Source organism: Drosophila arizonae, chromosome 5, assembly GCF_054131065.1.
Source record: "Drosophila arizonae isolate 15081-1271.41 chromosome 5, UAZ_ARI_1.0, whole genome shotgun sequence".
Taxonomy (NCBI): domain Eukaryota; kingdom Metazoa; phylum Arthropoda; class Insecta; order Diptera; family Drosophilidae; genus Drosophila; species Drosophila arizonae.
In genome coordinates, this window is record NC_142925.1 from 18,721,667 (window position 1) to 18,740,805 (window position 19,139).

Here is a 19,139-nt window from a genome sequence, read left to right on the forward strand (position 1 = left end):
TCAAATTTCAACGTTCCAACTCAAGAATAGGAAGCCCCAAGTTGTCGGTAAGCTCAAAGTGAAGCCACTGAAATAAGTCTGAAGTATGGCAAATTAATTATAAAAGATTCCGCCAAGTTAAATATTTTTCTCCAGTTAAGTTCAAAGTTGCGAGCGGAGACGCCCCATTGTAAAATAAGTTGCGACTAACTTGACTCACATTTGTCACACACACACACACACACACTCGCAGACACACACACACATCGTGGTGGCTGGAGTCAAGGGGTTAGAGAGTGAATGAATGGACCCACGACTCTACGTCTACAGGTGGCAATGGCAATGGCAGAGCTGCTGCTGCCTGCTGCCTGCTGCTTGTCACTTGTGGAATTTGCGTAGCTGCGGGTGGCCTCCCCCCCACCCCCAGGCACCGCCCTCAACTGATGTATGGCAGTTTGAAATTAGTAAGAGTGCAAAATGTAGGACGAACGGCGGGACACATGGCTCACATTTTTCAGACTCAACAGAAAAATTGTGCATAATGTGTATTACTTTATCATAGTATTCCAAATGTCATGGCTGAACTATATAGAGAAAGCATGGCGCGAAATAGCTGATGGACCTTTTGCTGAAGGGCAGACAGGTTCAATATACTAACTGTTATTATACAATCTTACTTGTATATTTTTTAGAATACGTTAGACATGATAGAGTTACCCTAGCTGGTTTCAATCTGAAACAAGCTTAAATTTAATTATTTTTAAATTATTTTGTTTTACCACTAAAATGCTGAGGAAGACGTCGCCGTAATAATATAATATAATCATAACTAAATGTTCTCTAAGGGGTCTACAAATATACCAAGAGACTTTCATGTATTCATATTCATTATCAAAACAAAAGTACGAAAAGTCACGAAATCCCAAGATCCCACTTGGAGTAGAGGTTTACACTTATCTATCCAAATTCATTAGAATAATTCTCAGAAGAATCGTGCTTAAACAATGAACAGAACTGAATAGCAATTTGAGTATATATCCATATATATTATCAGTAGTATATATATATATATAAGTATCGTCTTCGCCTTCTTTAATGAATAGTTAGGAGGTACAGTTAATTGCAAAAATTTTGATTAGGTCACCAGTAGAAATAGTTTTGGAATGCACATTGAATTATTTATTTATGCAAATTGTATTCACACATTTACTCTTTCAGCTCTAGAAACGAAAATTGCCCAGATTGAATGCGAGATCTTTTTCGAGTTGCCCCATTGCGTGGTTAATCTGCGTGGATATATTTTTTTGCAATTGAGACAAACTTGTTTGCAGATTTGCAACATCGTGTGCGGCATCCTCCTGGATCTTCTTCCGGTTATCGTACGAATAGCGATTGCCACTGAAGAGTCCGCCATCGGCCTTGGCCATCACAGTGCCATCGGCCAGCTCGACAACTATGTTGCCGTTATCATACTGCAGCGTAGCTTGTTGGCCATTGATTTCGATTTGCTCCTTGGAATTGACGCTAGCGTCCTTAGCCGGGAAATCGTAGCTTTTGCCGGCGACTGTCAGCCGTAGTCCGCCATTGACAAGCTGACTCCGGTAGTTGTTGAAGGTCTGGACGCTACCCTCGCCGGTTTGAGATATGATCACTGTGCCGTCATTGATCAAATTCTGGCCATCCTTTTTTCCATTAATTACAACATTACGGCCTACAAAAAAGTTGTCATCATCGTCGAAGGACGTGTCCTCGTCACTATCATCGGCGCTAGTCACAAGCGTCTGACCATTAGCTCCAACCAGGACCGTGCGCCCATCGGGACGCTTATAGATGCTGCCAGCCTCGTTTCGCAGCGCAACATTGCCGCCCCGATTGTACAGGACGTTGGGCACCGGCTGAGCCGGCTGAGCCGGCTGAACCGGCTGAACAGGCTGAGCTGGCTGCGAGTCCTCTGGCATCGTTGTGCCAGGAATCGACGTCTCCACTCCATTGCTACGATCCACATAACTTTTGGGTGGCAGTGCTGCAAAGAGGACGATCAGCCGCTGGTCTACGAATAAATGAGCCCTTAAAAACTATTTACCGCTGGCCAAGCAAACAGCGAGTGCCGCTAGGCCGATCATCATGAGAAGGCGAGACATGTCGAATTGGTGCAACGGGTTGACTATACAAATGCAGTGCTAAACGCTCGCTTTTTATACGGCCGATCGATCGAGCATCAATTGCTGTGTATTGAGTAGTATATTCAATGTATTATTGAACGTGTGGGTAGATATCGCAGAGAGGTCGACGGTATGCAACCTCTGGGGAAAAAGCCAGAAACGATTATGACGAGTCGTTCCGCTTCTACACGATTTGCAATTCTCGATCGCTCTGAGATCGTCTACAAACTGTTTCCCGAGTTCGGCTCACGCCTCGCGAACGAGCAAAAACGCTGAGTGTCAAAGCGAATTTGAGTGAAATACTCAAACAAAAACGGTGTGCAAATTATCTAAACTGTCGCAAAAATTCATAAATTGGCAGATAATTGAGAGAGAGCGGCAAGAAAAAAATTAGAAAACAGTGAGAAAAATAAAAAGAATTTAGATTCAAATGAATCATTCCAATTTAATAGAAACAAAGCAACATAAGCAAATTGAAAATAGAAAATAAAATGAATGATCGACTATGAAATGTCCTTTACCTAGAACGCAGCTAGTTTATTTATTTATATAGTTTATATATTTATATTTAAAATAGAAAAAAATTAGTAAAATATATATATTTTTTAATGAAATTAATTTTAATAAAATAAGTTTTTAATTAATATTAACCATTCATTCCTTATTATTTTTTCTCAAATTATTCATATTACTATTTAGACTATAGGTCTAATAAATATCTAAAAAAAATTTTTCAGCCAATCTAAATCATTTGCTATCAGTACAGAGTATTTCCAAGTCTGTTAATTTTTTATATATTAAATTAAAGTCTTTAATTTTAACGGCAGCTAATTGAAGTGTGCACAAGATTATAATATGTGCTCTTCAATGTATATATGTTTGTATAATTCATCTTAGCTGATAGTAAATATATTTATATAAACGTATGTATACATATATGTATACCTGTCACAGGTAACGCAAATAGCACTTGGGAAATCCCCTTCATGGCAAACATTTGCATTCGCACCTCAGAGAATACTTGTTTCTTTAAGCTCACCCGTACGTACTTAGGTCACAGGTTTATCGCTCTGGTGGGGAATACACACAATAATTCCGATGGCTTATCAGCTTATGAGACAAAGATAGCATAAGCGCAAATACACATGAATGCATATATGTATGTATGTACATATATACTTATCTATTTACTTTAATCGAACGCAAATAGTGTATTTAAACACGAATTATCAGTGCTGCTCGAGTGTCGTACTTCAAATGGCCTTCACATTGCTCATTAGCTATAAGCACATCATTCACATCGAAGAAGTGAGGACTGTCTGTCTTAAACTGAATTAAATGATAATTTAAAAAAAGTTAAACTCTTTTAGTCAACAAGAATATAAATATAAATGTGTAGATAAATATTAAAGGGATTGAATTTATTTCAAGTTTAAATAATAATAAATAAAAGGTAGCAATTGTTATTCACTATCAACAGAGCTTAAAGTTAAAGTCATATTAACATATACTTTAATGTTTAGAGTATGTGTTTCATAACTTATATTCTATACAATATATATTTTCTTATAATACTAAGACTTAAAATTAATGATAATTGAATAATAAATTCTTAACATCGCAATTCATAATTCAAACAGTGGCGACTTGTGCTGTGGCTATATACCAATTTATGCACTCATTGAGATGTCAATTTCATTAGAAAAGTTCATCGAGATTCTACAATTAATTCCCCATAGCCTTTACTGCAGCTGCGTGGGCGATTCCCCTTCGGGTGCGGGTGTATATGTTGTTTGGACCTATATGTGGTTTTATATATTAGAAAAAAGTAGAAAGAATATCAGCTATGCATAAAGTTCAGGGTATCTATTTCCTATTTTCCAGCTAGAACACACTTACTTGCCCAAGCTTATATATAAATTATGTACTTGCGTGTATTTTGTGTAACTAGTCCAAGACACAAACTATCATAACCTAGGCAAGAGTGCAGTGTATCTAATAATGAGATTCCTATTACTTTTTAAATTAAATGTTTATTATTAACTTGTAAAAATTCTATTTAGATATAAATAAAATTGAACAAATTTATAGAAAATAAAATAAATTAAATGTGAAATAAAATTATACAAACTCTGCATAGATTGTTTATTTTTTTATTAGCTATGCTTATTTTGTATATTTATAAACAGTTGACGAATATCTAATAATAATAGGTTAAATGAGAATCAGCTTGTTCATACAACTCATCAATTTGACAACTATAATATTTTTAATTTTACATAAAGCAACCTATTATCATTCAATAGCGCCATTTGCCCCCGCCATTTGAGTGCTGATTATAGTGAGTGGAATCGGTTGTCTGATCATGCCCGCCATTCCAGGCTGGTCCGCCGCTGGGTCCCTGGTTCGCAGACGGGCCCCAATTAAGTCCAAACGGCAGTCCATTGACAGCTTAAACGAAAAATATAATATGTAAATAAATAAATATATAAACTTTATATAGGAAGACTTACCGCTGAGCAGTGCAACGAGCAGTGAAAGCACGAAAATAAATTGATGAGTGTGCTGCATGGTCAAGGCAAGAAGTTCAAATGAATGAGTTTTAAGTAATACCACGCCTTTATATAAAAGTATTTCCAGAGAGGGCTACGACAACGTGCAGCAGAAGGGTAACATACAATGTCTTCGGGTAGACAATCAATCTATATGCATAAGGCGATTGCGACTGTCTGTGCCCACTGATTATCGTGACCTTATTTGTTTACGTTTTACAATACCCTGCTCAGAACTGATCACAAGAGGGAGTATGGAAAATTAGAGACTGAATAAATTCTCTTAAGACTCTGCAAAAAATTAAACTTCGTTTCAAATATGTTCTGATTGTGTATTTAATATGAATATTATGAGTATGATTATATAAAGTCATTATTAAATTTTTAAACAATCTACAAATATGGCATTGATATTTGAGAAATATTTTATTTATTTATTTATTTACTTCTCAGCAGTAAGTTTTTCTATATAAAAATTAAATACTAGTAAAAACAATTAAAGTAATAATTCCATATCTTGTTACTATACTTTGATTATATATATTTTTAAATTTATAAAAAATAAACGATGAAGCCATATATAATTATACTAAATAAAATTTATGTAGCTAGGTATATTATATATTATTTATTTATTTATTTATTTATTTCTATTTATTATTTTTTATTTATTTTTCTCATATATCTCTGCTCTGCATAGTATGCCTTAGGCAAGTATACCCGCATCCACATATTTCATAAGGCAAGTTCACATGAAGCAACGCTCTCATCTGCTCTTCCTCTCTTCGTTGTCTCCTCTCTCAACTCGCAACGAATGCTAAGGCAATTAAGAAGTTTCGCTATGTGTCTGCTAATTATTTTCAATTGAATAGCTTTGGGTTGTAGGTAAAAGTTTTTGTATTGCTGGCCATTAAACATATCGGCTGTTGGCATTCATTGAGCAGTCACATTAGCCCCACTTGAGCAGGTGAGCAGGTGCTGAGCTGAGCTGAGGTTGTGAGCTTTTGTTTGGGTGCACCCCCACCCTTCAGCTAGACTGTGGCTGTCCCAACCAACTGCAATTTACGCTTTGCGTTTATTTAGTTTCTCTCTTTTTCGATTCGACTGCGGAGCAAGTTGAACAATAAAAATTAAACAGGTTTTGCCGTGTTGTTAATGATAGCTGGCATAGCTGAGTTGTTGACTGCTCAAACGTGAGAATAGAAAATGAGTATTAGAAAACTCCAGAACGGGAGAGAAATAACGCGACTTAAATGAGCTACAACTACTACAAAGTGCTGCTATAATATTGTGTGGGAGTTCTCATACAGACAACAACGAAGAGAGCTAAAATATAGGCACATTTATCAGCAGCTAAAAGTTGAAGAATATTAAAGTTATTTATGGTGGATTGGAAATTTAGTATTGTTATAATTTAATTTTAGTTTATAATGTGTGTTTTATTAAATATGTATGTTTATATTTTATTTCTAAAAATTGGCTTGCTTCAATCTTTTTTTTTTTTTTTATTCAATTTGGATTTTAATTATTAACAATTATTTTATTACATATATTAATATATACATATATAAACAAAATTTGGCATTTTAGTAATTAAAATATCATCCATCAGTTCATAAATTAACTACAAATTTTATGTCTTATTTATTTACATAAATTTATTTTTAATAATTATAAATAAAAATATCATTTTTAATATTAATAAAATGTTGTACATTAAAATATTATTAAAGCAATTTCAAATATATTTTATGTTTATAATATTGTATTTATTTATTTTTTAATTATTATTATTTACTTTATTCTCATATGTATAATTGTATTGTACTTTACTACAAATCTTAATCAAGCAGGCATTTTCACTATTTAAAAATTCACATTTCTCTTAATCCAAAGTGATAAAGCTGCTTGAAGTTTTCTTTCTATGTAACTCGTATGTAGTAGCAAAGATTTCTTTTATGTTATGTCTAGAACAGTTGTTTGCCGGAAAACCAGAAACAAGCTACTAAATTATGAACTAACCGAGTTCAGAATCCACTTGGTTTAGCTGCAAACCTCTGTTTCCAATTGCCTTTGCCACCAGGAGACTTATTTATGCCACATGAAAACATTACACAAAAACTTGCACAAGTCTAGGGCTGTTGGGAAACAATGATCAGAGGCCAAACAATAATGCATAGACCATTAAAAGGACGCAGTTGCATTCAGTGGCAAATATATATATGTATATAAGCTCCGACTAACTGTTCCACAGGTTCTGGCTAACCTGGCTGGGTGTTGGTCTCTGGTCGGGTGCGATGCGGTCCAGTCGAGCCTGGGGCGTTCACATTGCTTTTGTTGCTCGAATCGAATCAATTTGATTTTCCAATCAATTAAACTTTATATATATTGCGTCTGGGTGGCTAAATATAGCAACAACAACAGCAACAAGCGCCACAAAGCATTGCTATGTAGAAATCTGCTTCACAGATAACAAGCAGAGCAGAGCGAGAGACCGAGAGATGCACCAAGCACTGTCTCGTTCGCTCTCTTACTCTCTCCCTCTCTCTCTCACACTTTTTCTCTCTTCTCCTCTGCCCTGGCCAATGTCTCCATCAACGCCTGGCTGCACAAGCACAAAAATGTTAGTTGCCGAGTTCAGGTTTGGTCGAAATCGGGAACGGAATGGGGAGCGACTATTGCATATTGCATGACTTTGACTGCATTTTTCGACTTGCAGCTCTTTGCGGAGACAACAGACGCATAAATCAGCAAATCAATTTCAACAATTGTTAGCTTTATCTGTATCGTTTCAGGGAAAGAAGCAACAACGAGGAAACAAAACACAGCTGCCAGCACAGAGGTCATTGATTCTTGCAATTTCAATCAAAATTATGACCATACATTTATTTAATTAATTCTGTCTATTTATATAAAAAGTCTTGACTGCCACTGCCGTTTATTAATCCATTAGATGCCTGGCTCCCAAACGGTCCGCTGCCTTGTCCACCCGATATGACACCCTGCTGCCGATTGTTAAAGGGTCCTCCATTGCTCCCTCCTGATATAAGTCTGTCTGATTTAACAAAGGGTCCTCCACTGCCGGCACCGGTAATCAATCCACCTCCACCTATGAGACCGTCTCGATCAACATTTACTTGAAATGGACCTCCACTATTTTTGCCACTTATTAATTCATTTCTTCCTTGCTGCAACGGTCCTTCACTATTGCAATTTCCTCTTCCGAATGGTCCTCCACAGCCGCCATTGTTAACCAATCCACCAGCACCCCCATTCGCAGCACCACCAAAAGGTCCTCTATTCTGATTTCCAGTTATAATACCATCCTGGCCAACATTTACGTTGAATGGTCCTCCACTGTTACTTCCTTTAACTAGTCCTTGTTGATCCTGTCCACTGCTACCAACATTTCCATTTCCAAACGGGCCTCCGTTTTGATATCCTGCTATGAAACCTCCAGGCTCTCGAGCTCCTTGCCCGAATGATCCTCCACTGCCGCCAGCGTTACCTGAATTCTGAGTGTTTCCAAAAGGACCGCCATATTCATTTCCAGATATGAGTCCTTCCTGACCACCATTAACTCTAAATGGTCCTCCACTGTTGCTACCGGTTATTAAATAACCAGAATTTCCGAAAGGTCCACCACTATATCGAGATCCTATGAGTCCATTAGGTGCTTGCCTAAAGGGTCCGCCACCATTGTTATTCATCAAAGGTCCACCATAGCTATTTCCAAATGAATATTGTGGCTTCGTCACACTCAACTGCGTCATCAACAGCAGCAGCAGCAGCAGCGGCAGCATCACGTTGACTAAATGTCTCATCTCGATGCTATACAAACTTCAACTAATCGCTACGAGCCATAAAATACTGATTTTGTCATTTTTGCATAACAGCGAGCAATACATATAAAGTAAATCAAATACAAACCGTGAATCTATCAATGGGTGTAAACAACAAAAAACAGCAATCAAACTAGACCTTGGATGCGCTCAGCTACATGATAAATCACTGAGAGTCTATTGGTTACTCCAGTATAAAAATTATTGAGTACTCTATAATGAGAGCATTATGTACATGTTCATCTACATATTGATTATCATCAAAATCAAAAAAGTTGTTGTTTTCAGTTTAATTTTTGATTAACCTTGAATATGCCTCTCTCTATGTTCCCATCTCTCTTTCTCTCTCTCTCGCAAAGCGATGTTAAGTGCTTATTAAAACTTCAACTGAGATTTGTTGTTTGCTGAGTACGAGCTACGCTCGAATGATAACTTTGGCATCTAGCTAAGCTGCAGCTTATACGCCCCCCAATTTCAGTCACTCTCAGTATTCACCATTCAATCAAATGACAAAATATTTATGTTATATGTGGGTTTGATTTAGAAGTAAAGCTGTCTAAATTTGTTGTTTACTCTTAAATTGAATTAAAATAAATATTAAAAATAAACCCAAAAAAAATGTAATATTTTTTATATAATATATTGGGTATTCTTTTTCTTTTATATCTTATTATATTACAAATTAAAAAATAGTTTAGCTTTTACACTTTTACTATTAAGTATAAAGCTCTGATTTCAATCAAAATATATTATATTTGCAACAAAACCAAAGCTCAAAAACATTACAGAGTATTGTTGCCACAGCTCTTACGTTCCTACTAGTGAATTTTTGTAGCCCTGATTTCGTATTAGAAAATTGTTTTATAGCCGTTTGGGCTGGTCACACTTTCTACTGCATTAAAATAGAAATCTAATTTTATTTTTCTTAAGTATCAAACAAAAATTCTCTAAAGTTCATGAAATGAGCATTTCGCCAAATGCTGCTAGCTACGCACTACAAAGCTCCCAGCTGTCCAAGTGGCGCTCCGAGTTCTTCAGCCTGCCATTGAATCGGCTGGCGCAGAACGTTTGCACAAGTGGGGATCCGATCAGGGCATGCCAGCGAGCCAATCTGCAGGGGTTGATGGTAGGGGGCAAGGAACACCATGAGGTGGCCAGGCTGAAGAAGTCGAGCGTGGACGGTCCCAATTGGATCTGCACGGGACTGGATCTGTTGCGTCATGGCCTGCGCAAAGATTACGAACTATCCGCCCCGTATTTGTTCTACTGGCATAAGCTCGAGCGCTGTAACTACTTCCTCAATACTGTGATCGAGTGTCTGGCGTGTGGAGAGCCGGTTGAGGGGCGCACCTTTAGGTACCTGATGAAGCACACAGTGCCCGATGGCGGCAACTGGCAGATGTTCGTGAATCTCGTCAAGAAATACGGCGTAATGCCCAAGCAGTGCTATCTGGCCAGCTGGTCCTCAACCCGAACCCTGCACCTTAATCGGATGCTCAAGAGTAAAGTATGTGTGCCTAATGTATTGCTGGATTAAGAATACTCCCAAATCTCTTACAGCTGCACGAGTTTAGCAGCCAGCTGCATGAGCGATTCGTCTCGGACGGGAATGCCCATAATCTGCACCTAATGGTCGAGTCCATGATCGCAGAGCTTTATAAGGTAATCAACATTTGTTTGGGCACGCCGCCCACGAGCTTTACGCTGAACCTAAAGGACGAAGAGCAGGAGGCTCGGTTCAGCCCGCGCACTTTCTATGAGCGCATGATAGCGCCCCACTTTGCGCTGGATGCCCGGGTGAGCCTGGGCCATGATCCCCGGCCGAGTGCCAGCTATGGGCGCAACTATTGCATTGCCCACAGCTCCAACATGATGAGTGGACTGCTGCAAAGCTACAACAACCAGCCCATGGATGTACTGCTTGAGGTCATGGCCAAGTCTCTGGCCGCTGGCTCGGCTGTGTGGCTGGCCTGCGATATCCAGCGCATATTCAAGAACAATGATGGAGTGCTCAGCCTGAAAACGCACAACTTCGAGCAGGTATTCGGCATGCCGGTGGGCACAGCTCTAGACAAGGCGGACCGAATGCTTTATAGGGCGACGAGTCGAAATACTTCGCTGCTAGTGACCGAGGTCTCGTTGGATGCACTGCATCAGCCACTAAAATTTGGCACAGCACGCAAGACAGCCAAGACTAATGCCGTTAAAAATACAGAATCCGAGGAGAGTATAAAGGATTCTGTCGATACCGTCGACAAAGCCAAAGCGAAAACCAAAGCAGCCAAAGCAGATGCAGCCAAGCGCAAAACATCCATGGGCCAAGCTAGCGTCCTGCACGTCGACTGGCTGCGGGAGTATGCCTTTGAGGTAGTTGTCGACGCACGCTTTGTGCCGCCAGGCGTGATGCAGGCGCTCCGCGACGAGCCCAGCGAGGAACTGCCCATTTGGGACCCCATGGGCGCGCTGCTCAGTTGATGAATGATGAGTCCCCAGGTGGAAGTTGTGCAGGGCTGGCAAGCAACTAGCTCATTGAGCTAAAAGGGCGACTAATCATTTCATGAACTAGTTCTATTTGATCCTTGTCGCTATGTCAAAAGTTTCTATTTGGATTTCGAATGAAATTTAACCAATTTATTATAATAGTTGAACTTGAAATTTTGAATAATAAGTTCATTAATTTATTTTCATGTTAAAAAAAAAAAAAACTTGAAATATTATTTATGTGTAATACATTCATCTAAATTAAAATAAAGAAATGTGTTAAATAAAAAAAGAAATTCTTAAATAATTAATCGCAAACAAATAATCAATTTTTTAAAATATATTTTTTTAACTTGGTTTTATATAGTTTTGAGTTCTTTTTAAAATTTTTTTTTTTTTATTTTAATATATAATATATTATTAAATATTACATTATATATGATTTTTTTTATTTATTTTTTATATTTTTATTACAACACAAACTTTTTAATATCTCGTTAATTTAATGCAATGTTTTATATTTCGTTAAATTTTATTTCATTCATTTATTTTTAGTTTTATTTTTTAACTTTGTCTTTAGATTTTGTTAGCCATAAAAATATTTAAAATTGGCTTGAAATCAGTTCTTCAAACTCGATGAACCGAACCAGTTCCCGAATTTCGCACTGTCCGCAAACTGTCGGCGAGTATTGAAATTATTGGAAAATCTCGCAGTCCAACTGACGAGGCGCGACCTTCGCCAAGTTTTCGGGAATTAGACTTACGTGCCGAGCATGCCTAATTAGGCATTAGAAAAGGACGGCGGTCGGGCGGACGGACGGACAGCGACTACTGCCGTCAAGTCGACGACTGTTTTGGACTTAAGGGATTTGCGTTGAAGAAAATTTAACTTTGCATAAAATGCGGAAGTAACAAGAATTAAAAAAAATTAAGAAATAGAAGAAAATGCGTAGCTTTAAGGGAAAATTTTCGTTTATTAAATTTTCGACAAGTTTTCAATGTTCTACCAGTATCCATTTCCGCCGTAGCCGTAGTTATAACCTCGACCGCCACCGTTGTAGATATACGTATTGGGATAGGGGCTATGATGCGATGGTTGCACCACAATTGGCTGCACAATCACCTGGGGCTGGGGGCTGAATAGTTTCGTCAGAAGATGACGTGGCCGACGTAGCTGATCAGCTGTTGATGACGGAGCGGTGGTTCCCTCTCCTGCATTGGCACTCGCAGCAGGAGGCAGCTCAGCAGTTGGCACAGTATCAATTGCATTGTGGCTAGCAGGAAAGGCCAGCACCAAGGCAACAGTAAGGCTGCTCAACAAGCAAAATGCAACGATCTTCATCTTCAGGGAGTACGATCTGTAACTGAACTGAACGAAGCTGGCGACAGCCTCTTAAATACAAAATCCGAGCAGGTAATCCTGGGCCAGGATCTACCTGACTCAACCGGGAGCAGCTGCCGGCAAGGATTAGCGCAAATTACTACTGAGAAATGTGAAATGGTTTATGGGATCGGAAATCTTGTTTTTGGAATGCTTGAAATAAGTTTTATTATACGCATAGCTCTCGTTTATGACGTGGTTCCCTTACCCTAAGCAAGCGCCTTACTATATGATATGTATATGTGAGGAATATTTAACAGTTTCTTATCCTTAAGCTGGTGGCGGTGGTGGCATACCCTCGGGTGGTGGTGGCATACCCTGAGGCGGTGGTGGCATGCCCTCAGGTGGCGGCGGCGGTGCTTGGCGACGTGGCTGTGGATTATATATAAATGTATTTCAATATTTATTCATATCAAATTGATTATCTATGGGAGAGAGCTTCAAGGAGTTGGTTAAAGAGTTGGGTCGACGCTACGATATCCCCTGGAAATGTGGCAACGAGTTTGCGGGATTGGGTTTTTGGAATGCTTTAGACAAGTTTTATTGGTTTGGTTAGTGTTTAGTTCCCTTTGACATGCACATAAGCGCAACTCTATTTGTGAATTATGCTTAATTTATTGGTTTATAAGGGTGGGGCGGGCATGCCAGGGGGGGGAGTGGGCAAACCTGTGCCGGACAACTGACGAATTTGCTGTGAATGGGATAGAATAGACTAGTAGAGTATTATGCAAAGAACTACACCTATGGGGTCTACAAGGACAAAGACTAAAATTATCCAGCTATTTATAATCTAGGCAGAATGAATCTTACTCTGAAATGTGGCGGTTGTTCCTCGTTGTTCTCGTGGCTGGTTGGCTCGTTCTTCATGACATTGCGACGCGACTGTTAGCATAAGTATAATCACATTATAATCATCATCATCATGACATAATCAAATTGACTTTTGTAGTCTAGTGCTGTGACTTACTCTGAATTGAGGTGGCGGCGGCTGCTCCTCGTTCTTCACATAGCCAGGTCCGGTCGCAAGTCCCATGTTAGTTACGGGGGCATGGCGCCGTGCCTAGAATTAGTAGGCATTGGCAAAATCGCATAAGTAAAGCCTTGTAGCCCTCAAAGCGTCGCCGCTTCAATTCCTCTTCACTAAGGCTTAATTGGCGACGCGTCTTGAGGGCAGAAAAATTTGAACGTTTTACGCTATTCAACTGGATGCTGTCTTACCCGCACAAACAGTCGCATCGAGTCCTGCTTGAAAAGGATGTTTAGGATAAATATGCATTAAATAGTTAGTACACAGCTGTTGCATACCTCTAAGCCCTTGTTGCTGCCCCCACCGCCGCGTCCGTCCACGCCGAACAGTGTCAAAGCCACCACGTAAACAAGCAAAATAGCGCAAAATAACTTCATTTTCGGTTCGTCACGTTGCCGTTTATATTCGAGAAACGGAGACTTCTCGCTGCTGGCCTGCATTCGGCCGGGCAGCTTCTTATATACCCTAAGCTCCGTGGGGACTGTGTCATTTCAATTGGCTTGTTAAACGCTATCCGAAATCTTGTAAAACGTCAGCTTACCGAATAATTGCCGATACGTATCGCACAGGGTCAACAATTAAATTGTTTATTAAATCATGGAAGTTATTAGCAGCTGCCGAATGACATAACGTAACATGCATCCTCCAGATACAATCGGCATGAACATGAAAAGGGCGGCATATCAAAAAGAGTGAGGGCGTCTTGTGGGTGGGCACCCGACGTGTGAGATGTGATATAATAAAACAATCAGCATACTTCAGGTGCTCTTTAAACTAGATGCCAATTGAAATGTTAAGCAAATTAAGTATGCACAATCTTTTCGAATAATAATTATTATTATTAATCAAATTAATCAATTGAAGATCATTGCTGCCGTGACGTATTTTCTATAAATCATACTGAATATGCCTAGCAATTTTAACCTAAACATTTTTGCCAGTGTAAAATAAGAAATTAAATAGGCTCAAACTCAATATCATCTGTAAAAATACAAACCATAAAAATTTTTAAATACCCAAAATTTCAATTATAATTAATAATGAATAAATTTTAAAATGTTATAAATAATTTTAAATTTAATATTAATAATTAAACCTTAGCATTAATACTATTTAATATATCTTTATTCTTTTAATAAATTTTTTAAACAATTTTTTAACTAATAAATTAATTTAATTTTTTATTTTTATTTCATTAAATATTTCTATAAAATATATATTCATTAATATTTGTAGATTTTTATTAGATTAGATTTAGTAATATTAAAAATTCATAGCATAAATTATAAATGTTATAAAATATTAATACACATCTACTAAAATTTAAAGTATATATTTTATAATAATATTTATTAAAAATAAAATGCTTAAAAATAGTAAAAGAATAAAAACATATTAAATACTATAAATGCTAATATCAAATTATTAATATTTAATATTATTGATAATATCTAAATACATATATATTATTTAACAATAATTAATTTTACGGAATCTGACGATGTGTGTTTTACACAATCTCTCTCCAATCTACATTATACGTATCTCAAATACGATCTGGCCAAGCTACATTAAACCGAATATGGCAGGCTGGGCAGTGAGCCTGGCGCTCCCTTTGTGATATTCAACCGTACTATCCGGCACTACAAAACGTTGGAATGAGTTCACGTTCACATTTAGCAGAGCTTTGCATAATTTGAAAATTATAACACGCTTTGATGTTGACGTGACAAAAGGCGTTGGGCGCCTGTGTCTTTGTCTATGTCTCTTTCTTTAGCTTTCTCGCCCGCTCTCTCTCGCCCTCTCTCTTTCTCGCTCTCCGTCTTGCTGTCAACCAAGTCAAATAGAGGTGTAGGCGACAAAAACGAAATTGTTGGGAAAGAGTACAAAATAAATAAGCGCACTTTTTTCTCATTTCCGTTGCTTACTTTGACGTGTTTAGTTTTTGATGTGCACATTCGCGCACACAGCAGCAGTAGCAACAGCAGCAGGAGCAGGAGCAGGAGGAGGAGGAGGAGGGGCTGTAAAGGCAGATGATTAAATTCGTCGCCAATGTGGACAGCGTCGCTGGCTCCACTGGTTCCGCGGGCTCTGGCGGAGCCGCTCGCTCTGTACGGGTTGTCCGTTGTCTACATCTTAGAAGAGCTCTACTTTTGCGCTCTGTCTCTCTATCTCGTTCTCCCTCTCACTTACTCGCTCCTACGTGCTTCCTTTCTGTCTCTGTGTGTAAACTTTTCTCATTAGAAAACTTTTACTATTTCCGCTACTCAACGCCAAACGCAAACAACAAACAAACAGCAGCAGCGGCGGCAGCAGCAGCGCCAAACGACAAAAAAGCATAAAATAAAATAAAAATTAAATGAAACATAAAATAAAAAATAAAAAAAATATCGCGCAACGGACTGAAGTAAATGTTTTGTAAATACAATTTTTGGTGTGCCTAAGTGTCTGAATTGACATTGTTCCATCTTAGATATGGAGCCGTTGCATCACTTTTTTTTCCCCCAAAATTTGCAACAGGCAGAACACAAAGGCAGAATTGGCTCTCCCGCTGTCTTGGTTTTTATTTAATTTTTATGTGGAGCAGATGGAAAATGTCAAAGACGCTGCTTGAAAATCAATAAATCAGCGTTTACCGTTTTACCTTTACCCCAGCTTCAATTCAATCCGATTTTCTTATTTGATTTTGCACTGCCTCCGCGCTTTCCTGTTTCCTGTGACTTGCAGTGCGCATTTCCTTCCAAGTGCCTCGCGTTTGCTCTAATTTGATTTTGAGCAGCAGCAGCAGCAGCAGCTTCTTATGCGATTGCCAGCGCCTGTCATTGGCTCGAAAATGTGCCACGTTTCAATTACGTTTATTGACTTAAGCCAACGAAAAATGCCTGATATTTCTATATACATATACACACACACACACAAACACATGTGTCTAGACAATTAGATTGCGCCATGCATGCAGCATGGTCGATTAGCCTTCAATGGCTCCTTAAAACAAAGGAATATAAAACTCGTTTAAGGCAATTTGTAAAAAATATATTACAGCATTCGCTTGCAAAATTCTTGTCAATATTTATATTGATCGCACTTTTAATACAGCAAACAAAAATTTTATTTCGAACTTCCAAGTATTTTCTCTGAGTATTTCCTATAAGTATTTCTTCCAAGTCTTTTCTCCCAAGTCTTTTCTCTAAGTATATCTTCCAAGCATTCTCTCTGTTTCCTCTAAACATTTCCACTAAATATTTCTAAGTATTTCCTGCAATTCTTTCTTCCAAGTATTTCCTCTAAGTCTTGGAGGACCAAGTCTTCAATGCTTAGCTGAACGCTTTACTCCACTACACTACTGACTGAAGAAATGCTGCAGCTGCTGCCCTTTATATACAGCACCTTTCACTCATAGCCTAAGTCTCTCTCAAATGTTGAGCCCGACGCCAGGTAGAGCTCGTTGCAGTCGACCTTGAAGTGACCAATGGGAACACCCTCTGCTGCTAAAAGCATTCTTACTTCGTTTTACTTGAATATAAATGCCGAATGCATACTGCTGCATACGCATACACACTTAGGTGATCTTCTGTAATTCTTCTGGTCTTAGGCAGACAGAGAGACAGGCTGAGAGATAGATAGAGAGACAGACATGTTAACATACGTACGCACAGATATATGAGCAAACAAGTACACACAGCTAATTCGAATTTAATTTATCTATATGGATATTTGATATTTGATAATATGCAATTATCAATAGACACAAAGTTGAGTATATCAAGACATTTTTTACACATACATATTCAGAATCAGATCTATAGAAATACATACATGCTGATCTACTTACTGCAACATATAAGCCCTTATCTGCAGTTAGTTAACATTATTCAGTACTTTAACAAGAAATTCTCAGCAAATCGAAATTTGTATGCACTTTTTGTGCCACGGAAATGCACTCGATTTGGCGAGTCTAAAGCCACATTTGCTATCGAACGAATTTATGTATGTGCTGCAAGAAATATATACGAAATGCAATTACAACACGCTCCATTAGCGGTCCATAGAGTGCCATTAAATGCGCCAGTAATGCCTATGGGCTGGGCCGAAGCGGGTCGAGCTGCCAATTGGCAAAGTGGCTGCCAGCTAGCCAGGCCGGGCAGGATAATTTTCAGCACTTCGGCTGGGCCAAAGCATAAGCCGGGGAATAGGCAAAGCTCTCACGCCTCGGTGTCCAGCAATTGAAATGTGTTTTAGTTGTCAATACACTAAATACCCCACTCAGAATCCAGCATCGGTAATAAGTAAGCTCGATAGCGTCAAGACTCTGGTGGCCAACATCACGTGTCTGGCAAACGGATTGCCCAGAAAGCCTCACGAACCGGATAATGATCAACGAACTGTATACGTTTCCGCAATCGTAGTCAAATCGACAAACATGCACACCAAATGCAACGGCTGCTGATGCTGATGCTGCTCCTGCTCCTGCTCCTGCTCCTGCTGATGCTGCTCCTGATGCTGCTATCGTTGGGGAATAGGAATGAGAATGAGAATCAGAATCAGAATGCGAATGCGAAATGCGAAACGAAGCTCGCCTGGCAGCCTGAAGGGGCGGGGAGCCAAGGAACCAAGGAGTTGCCCAAGCAACTTATGCCGCTCGACTGACAGTTGGCCCTCCCCTCGGTGGCGACTCGGGTGTAAACACCCCTCGCTCGAATGTTTTGCATTATTGATAAACTGCTCGTCTCCATCGTCTGCGTGGCAAGAAATAAAGCAACGCCAAAGAATATTTATGACACTTGCTATGCTCCAGCAAACTGGCGAAAAAAAGTACATATACATACATACATGTATATGTATATGCAGGCAGCAGACGGGCACGCCCCAAAAGCGAAACGTGTCATGCATTAAGCGCCTGAACGTGAGCACCAGCCCTTTTATACCCTAGCCAAAGGGTTCTACCAAAATATTCACAAATTTCAAGCACCTGCTACCCTAAATATGTCGCCAGAGCTTTAGCTCGTGTATATATAATGAACGAGCATGATTTTTAGCATGGAATTGCAATTGCGGTGTTTTGTACCGCACAACGTTCTCTCAAAAATACAACAGAGCGAATTTGTTGATTTGTAAATTTTATTTGCATTTTTTCAAGAAATATTTATTAGTGTGGTAAGTTGCAATAATTTAACTATTTCATATGAAATATGAAGCTAAAAATCAGCTTTAAATAATAATGACATTAACAACAACAAAATGGTAAACAGAATTCCAACTTTTTAAAAACTTTCATTATTTTTCAAAAAGCTTTTAATGTGCATTAGAGCTTGAAAATAAAAATCTGTCTCTCGTCTCTGAGGGAAAGTTTTCCATTTTCAATTTCTATTCTGATTCAGTCTTTAAAAACAGATGGCAGAAAGTTTTCTAATATATGATATAATAAAATAATAATAATAATAATAATTCAATATTTTTTTTTTTTTTACAAAAACAGTAAATCTTTTAAAGTACTTCAATTGCCTAAACAAAGTTATTTTTAATTTATATTCAATTAATTAATTAATTTCTAAATTTTTTTTAGATTGCCTTGAATTTTATCTCTCACCTTAAGGTAAAACTTTTTCTTTAGGAAGTTTCATTAGCCACCGAAGACAAATTTCAAAGAATCTCTGAATCTGATTGTTCAAAAATATATTTAACTTGTTAACCCATTTTCAATGCCTACAACGCCTG

The 19,139-nt window shown here is 38.4% G+C and overlaps 6 protein-coding genes across 8 annotated transcripts; 1 reads left to right on the forward strand and 5 right to left on the reverse strand.

The window, feature by feature from the left end:
- Positions 1 to 1,132: 1,132 nt before the first annotated feature.
- Positions 1,133 to 2,370, reverse strand: Bbd (Bombardier). The gene is made up of 2 exons (XM_089469489.1): positions 2,063 to 2,370; positions 1,133 to 2,002 (listed from the first exon to the last, which is right to left on the reverse strand). Exons 1-2 carry the CDS (start codon positions 2,118 to 2,120, stop codon positions 1,200 to 1,202), a joined length of 861 nt encoding a protein of 286 aa, XP_089325615.1. The 5' UTR covers positions 2,121 to 2,370; the 3' UTR covers positions 1,133 to 1,199.
- Positions 2,371 to 4,250: 1,880 nt separating this feature from the next.
- Positions 4,251 to 4,862, reverse strand: LOC149268615 (uncharacterized). Its single transcript, XM_089469495.1, has 2 exons — positions 4,655 to 4,862; positions 4,251 to 4,592 (listed from the first exon to the last, which is right to left on the reverse strand). Exons 1-2 carry the CDS (start codon positions 4,710 to 4,712, stop codon positions 4,441 to 4,443), a joined length of 210 nt encoding a protein of 69 aa, XP_089325621.1. The 5' UTR covers positions 4,713 to 4,862; the 3' UTR covers positions 4,251 to 4,440.
- Positions 4,863 to 7,522: 2,660 nt separating this feature from the next.
- LOC149268616 (uncharacterized) lies at positions 7,523 to 8,553 on the reverse strand. Its single transcript, XM_089469488.1, has one exon. It carries the CDS (start codon positions 8,515 to 8,517, stop codon positions 7,597 to 7,599), a length of 921 nt encoding a protein of 306 aa, XP_089325614.1. The 5' UTR covers positions 8,518 to 8,553; the 3' UTR covers positions 7,523 to 7,596.
- Positions 8,554 to 9,324: 771 nt separating this feature from the next.
- Positions 9,325 to 11,232, forward strand: LOC149268617 (bleomycin hydrolase). Its single transcript, XM_089469487.1, has 2 exons — positions 9,325 to 10,042; positions 10,096 to 11,232. Exons 1-2 carry the CDS (start codon positions 9,497 to 9,499, stop codon positions 11,008 to 11,010), a joined length of 1,461 nt encoding a protein of 486 aa, XP_089325613.1. The 5' UTR covers positions 9,325 to 9,496; the 3' UTR covers positions 11,011 to 11,232.
- Positions 11,233 to 11,970: 738 nt separating this feature from the next.
- Positions 11,971 to 12,505, reverse strand: LOC149268618 (uncharacterized). Its single transcript, XM_089469494.1, has one exon. It carries the CDS (start codon positions 12,356 to 12,358, stop codon positions 12,020 to 12,022), a length of 339 nt encoding a protein of 112 aa, XP_089325620.1. The 5' UTR covers positions 12,359 to 12,505; the 3' UTR covers positions 11,971 to 12,019.
- A 31-nt stretch (positions 12,506 to 12,536) lies between these two features.
- On the reverse strand, positions 12,537 to 14,259 carry LOC149268619 (uncharacterized). Of its 3 annotated transcripts, none has more exons than XM_089469491.1 (5): positions 13,703 to 14,199; positions 13,616 to 13,642; positions 13,365 to 13,457; positions 13,208 to 13,279; positions 12,537 to 12,769 (listed from the first exon to the last, which is right to left on the reverse strand). In XM_089469491.1, exons 1-5 carry the CDS (start codon positions 13,862 to 13,864, stop codon positions 12,668 to 12,670), a joined length of 456 nt encoding a protein of 151 aa, XP_089325617.1. In that variant the 5' UTR covers positions 13,865 to 14,199; the 3' UTR covers positions 12,537 to 12,667. The 3 variants fall into 3 exon arrangements, with proteins under 3 accessions (XP_089325617.1, XP_089325618.1, XP_089325619.1); XM_089469492.1 differs by having other exon boundaries at positions 13,616 to 13,639; positions 13,703 to 13,948; XM_089469493.1 differs by lacking the exon at positions 12,537 to 12,769 and adding an exon at positions 12,914 to 13,088 and having other exon boundaries at positions 13,703 to 14,259.
- Between the last annotated feature and the right edge of the window lie 4,880 nt (positions 14,260 to 19,139).

What these genes read in the sequence shown, in the direction of transcription:
- LOC149268618 (XM_089469494.1), bottom strand. Translation starts at nt 12,358, where the DNA reads ATGAAGATCGTTGCATTTTGCTTGTTGAGCAGCCTTACTGTTGCCTTG.
- LOC149268619 (XM_089469491.1), bottom strand. Translation starts at nt 13,864, where the DNA reads ATGCAGGCCAGCAGCGAGAAGTCTCCGTTTCTCGAATATAAACGGCAA. An exon ending in GCAGCAACAAGGGCTTAGAG is followed by an intron (nt 13,643 to 13,702) that starts GTATGCAACAGC and finishes ATCCTTTTCAAG; the next exon opens with CAGGACTCGATGCGACTGTT. An exon ending in CGATGCGACTGTTTGTGCGG is followed by an intron (nt 13,458 to 13,615) that starts GTAAGACAGCAT and finishes TACTAATTCTAG; the next exon opens with GCACGGCGCCATGCCCCCGT.
- LOC149268616 (XM_089469488.1), bottom strand. Translation starts at nt 8,517, where the DNA reads ATGAGACATTTAGTCAACGTGATGCTGCCGCTGCTGCTGCTGCTGCTG.
- Bbd (XM_089469489.1), bottom strand. Translation starts at nt 2,120, where the DNA reads ATGTCTCGCCTTCTCATGATGATCGGCCTAGCGGCACTCGCTGTTTGC. An exon ending in CGCTGTTTGCTTGGCCAGCG is followed by an intron (nt 2,003 to 2,062) that starts GTAAATAGTTTT and finishes TCCTCTTTGCAG; the next exon opens with CACTGCCACCCAAAAGTTAT.
- LOC149268617 (XM_089469487.1), top strand. Translation starts at nt 9,497, where the DNA reads ATGAGCATTTCGCCAAATGCTGCTAGCTACGCACTACAAAGCTCCCAG. An exon ending in ATCGGATGCTCAAGAGTAAA is followed by an intron (nt 10,043 to 10,095) that starts GTATGTGTGCCT and finishes AATCTCTTACAG; the next exon opens with CTGCACGAGTTTAGCAGCCA.
- LOC149268615 (XM_089469495.1), bottom strand. Translation starts at nt 4,712, where the DNA reads ATGCAGCACACTCATCAATTTATTTTCGTGCTTTCACTGCTCGTTGCA. An exon ending in GCTCGTTGCACTGCTCAGCG is followed by an intron (nt 4,593 to 4,654) that starts GTAAGTCTTCCT and finishes TTTTCGTTTAAG; the next exon opens with CTGTCAATGGACTGCCGTTT.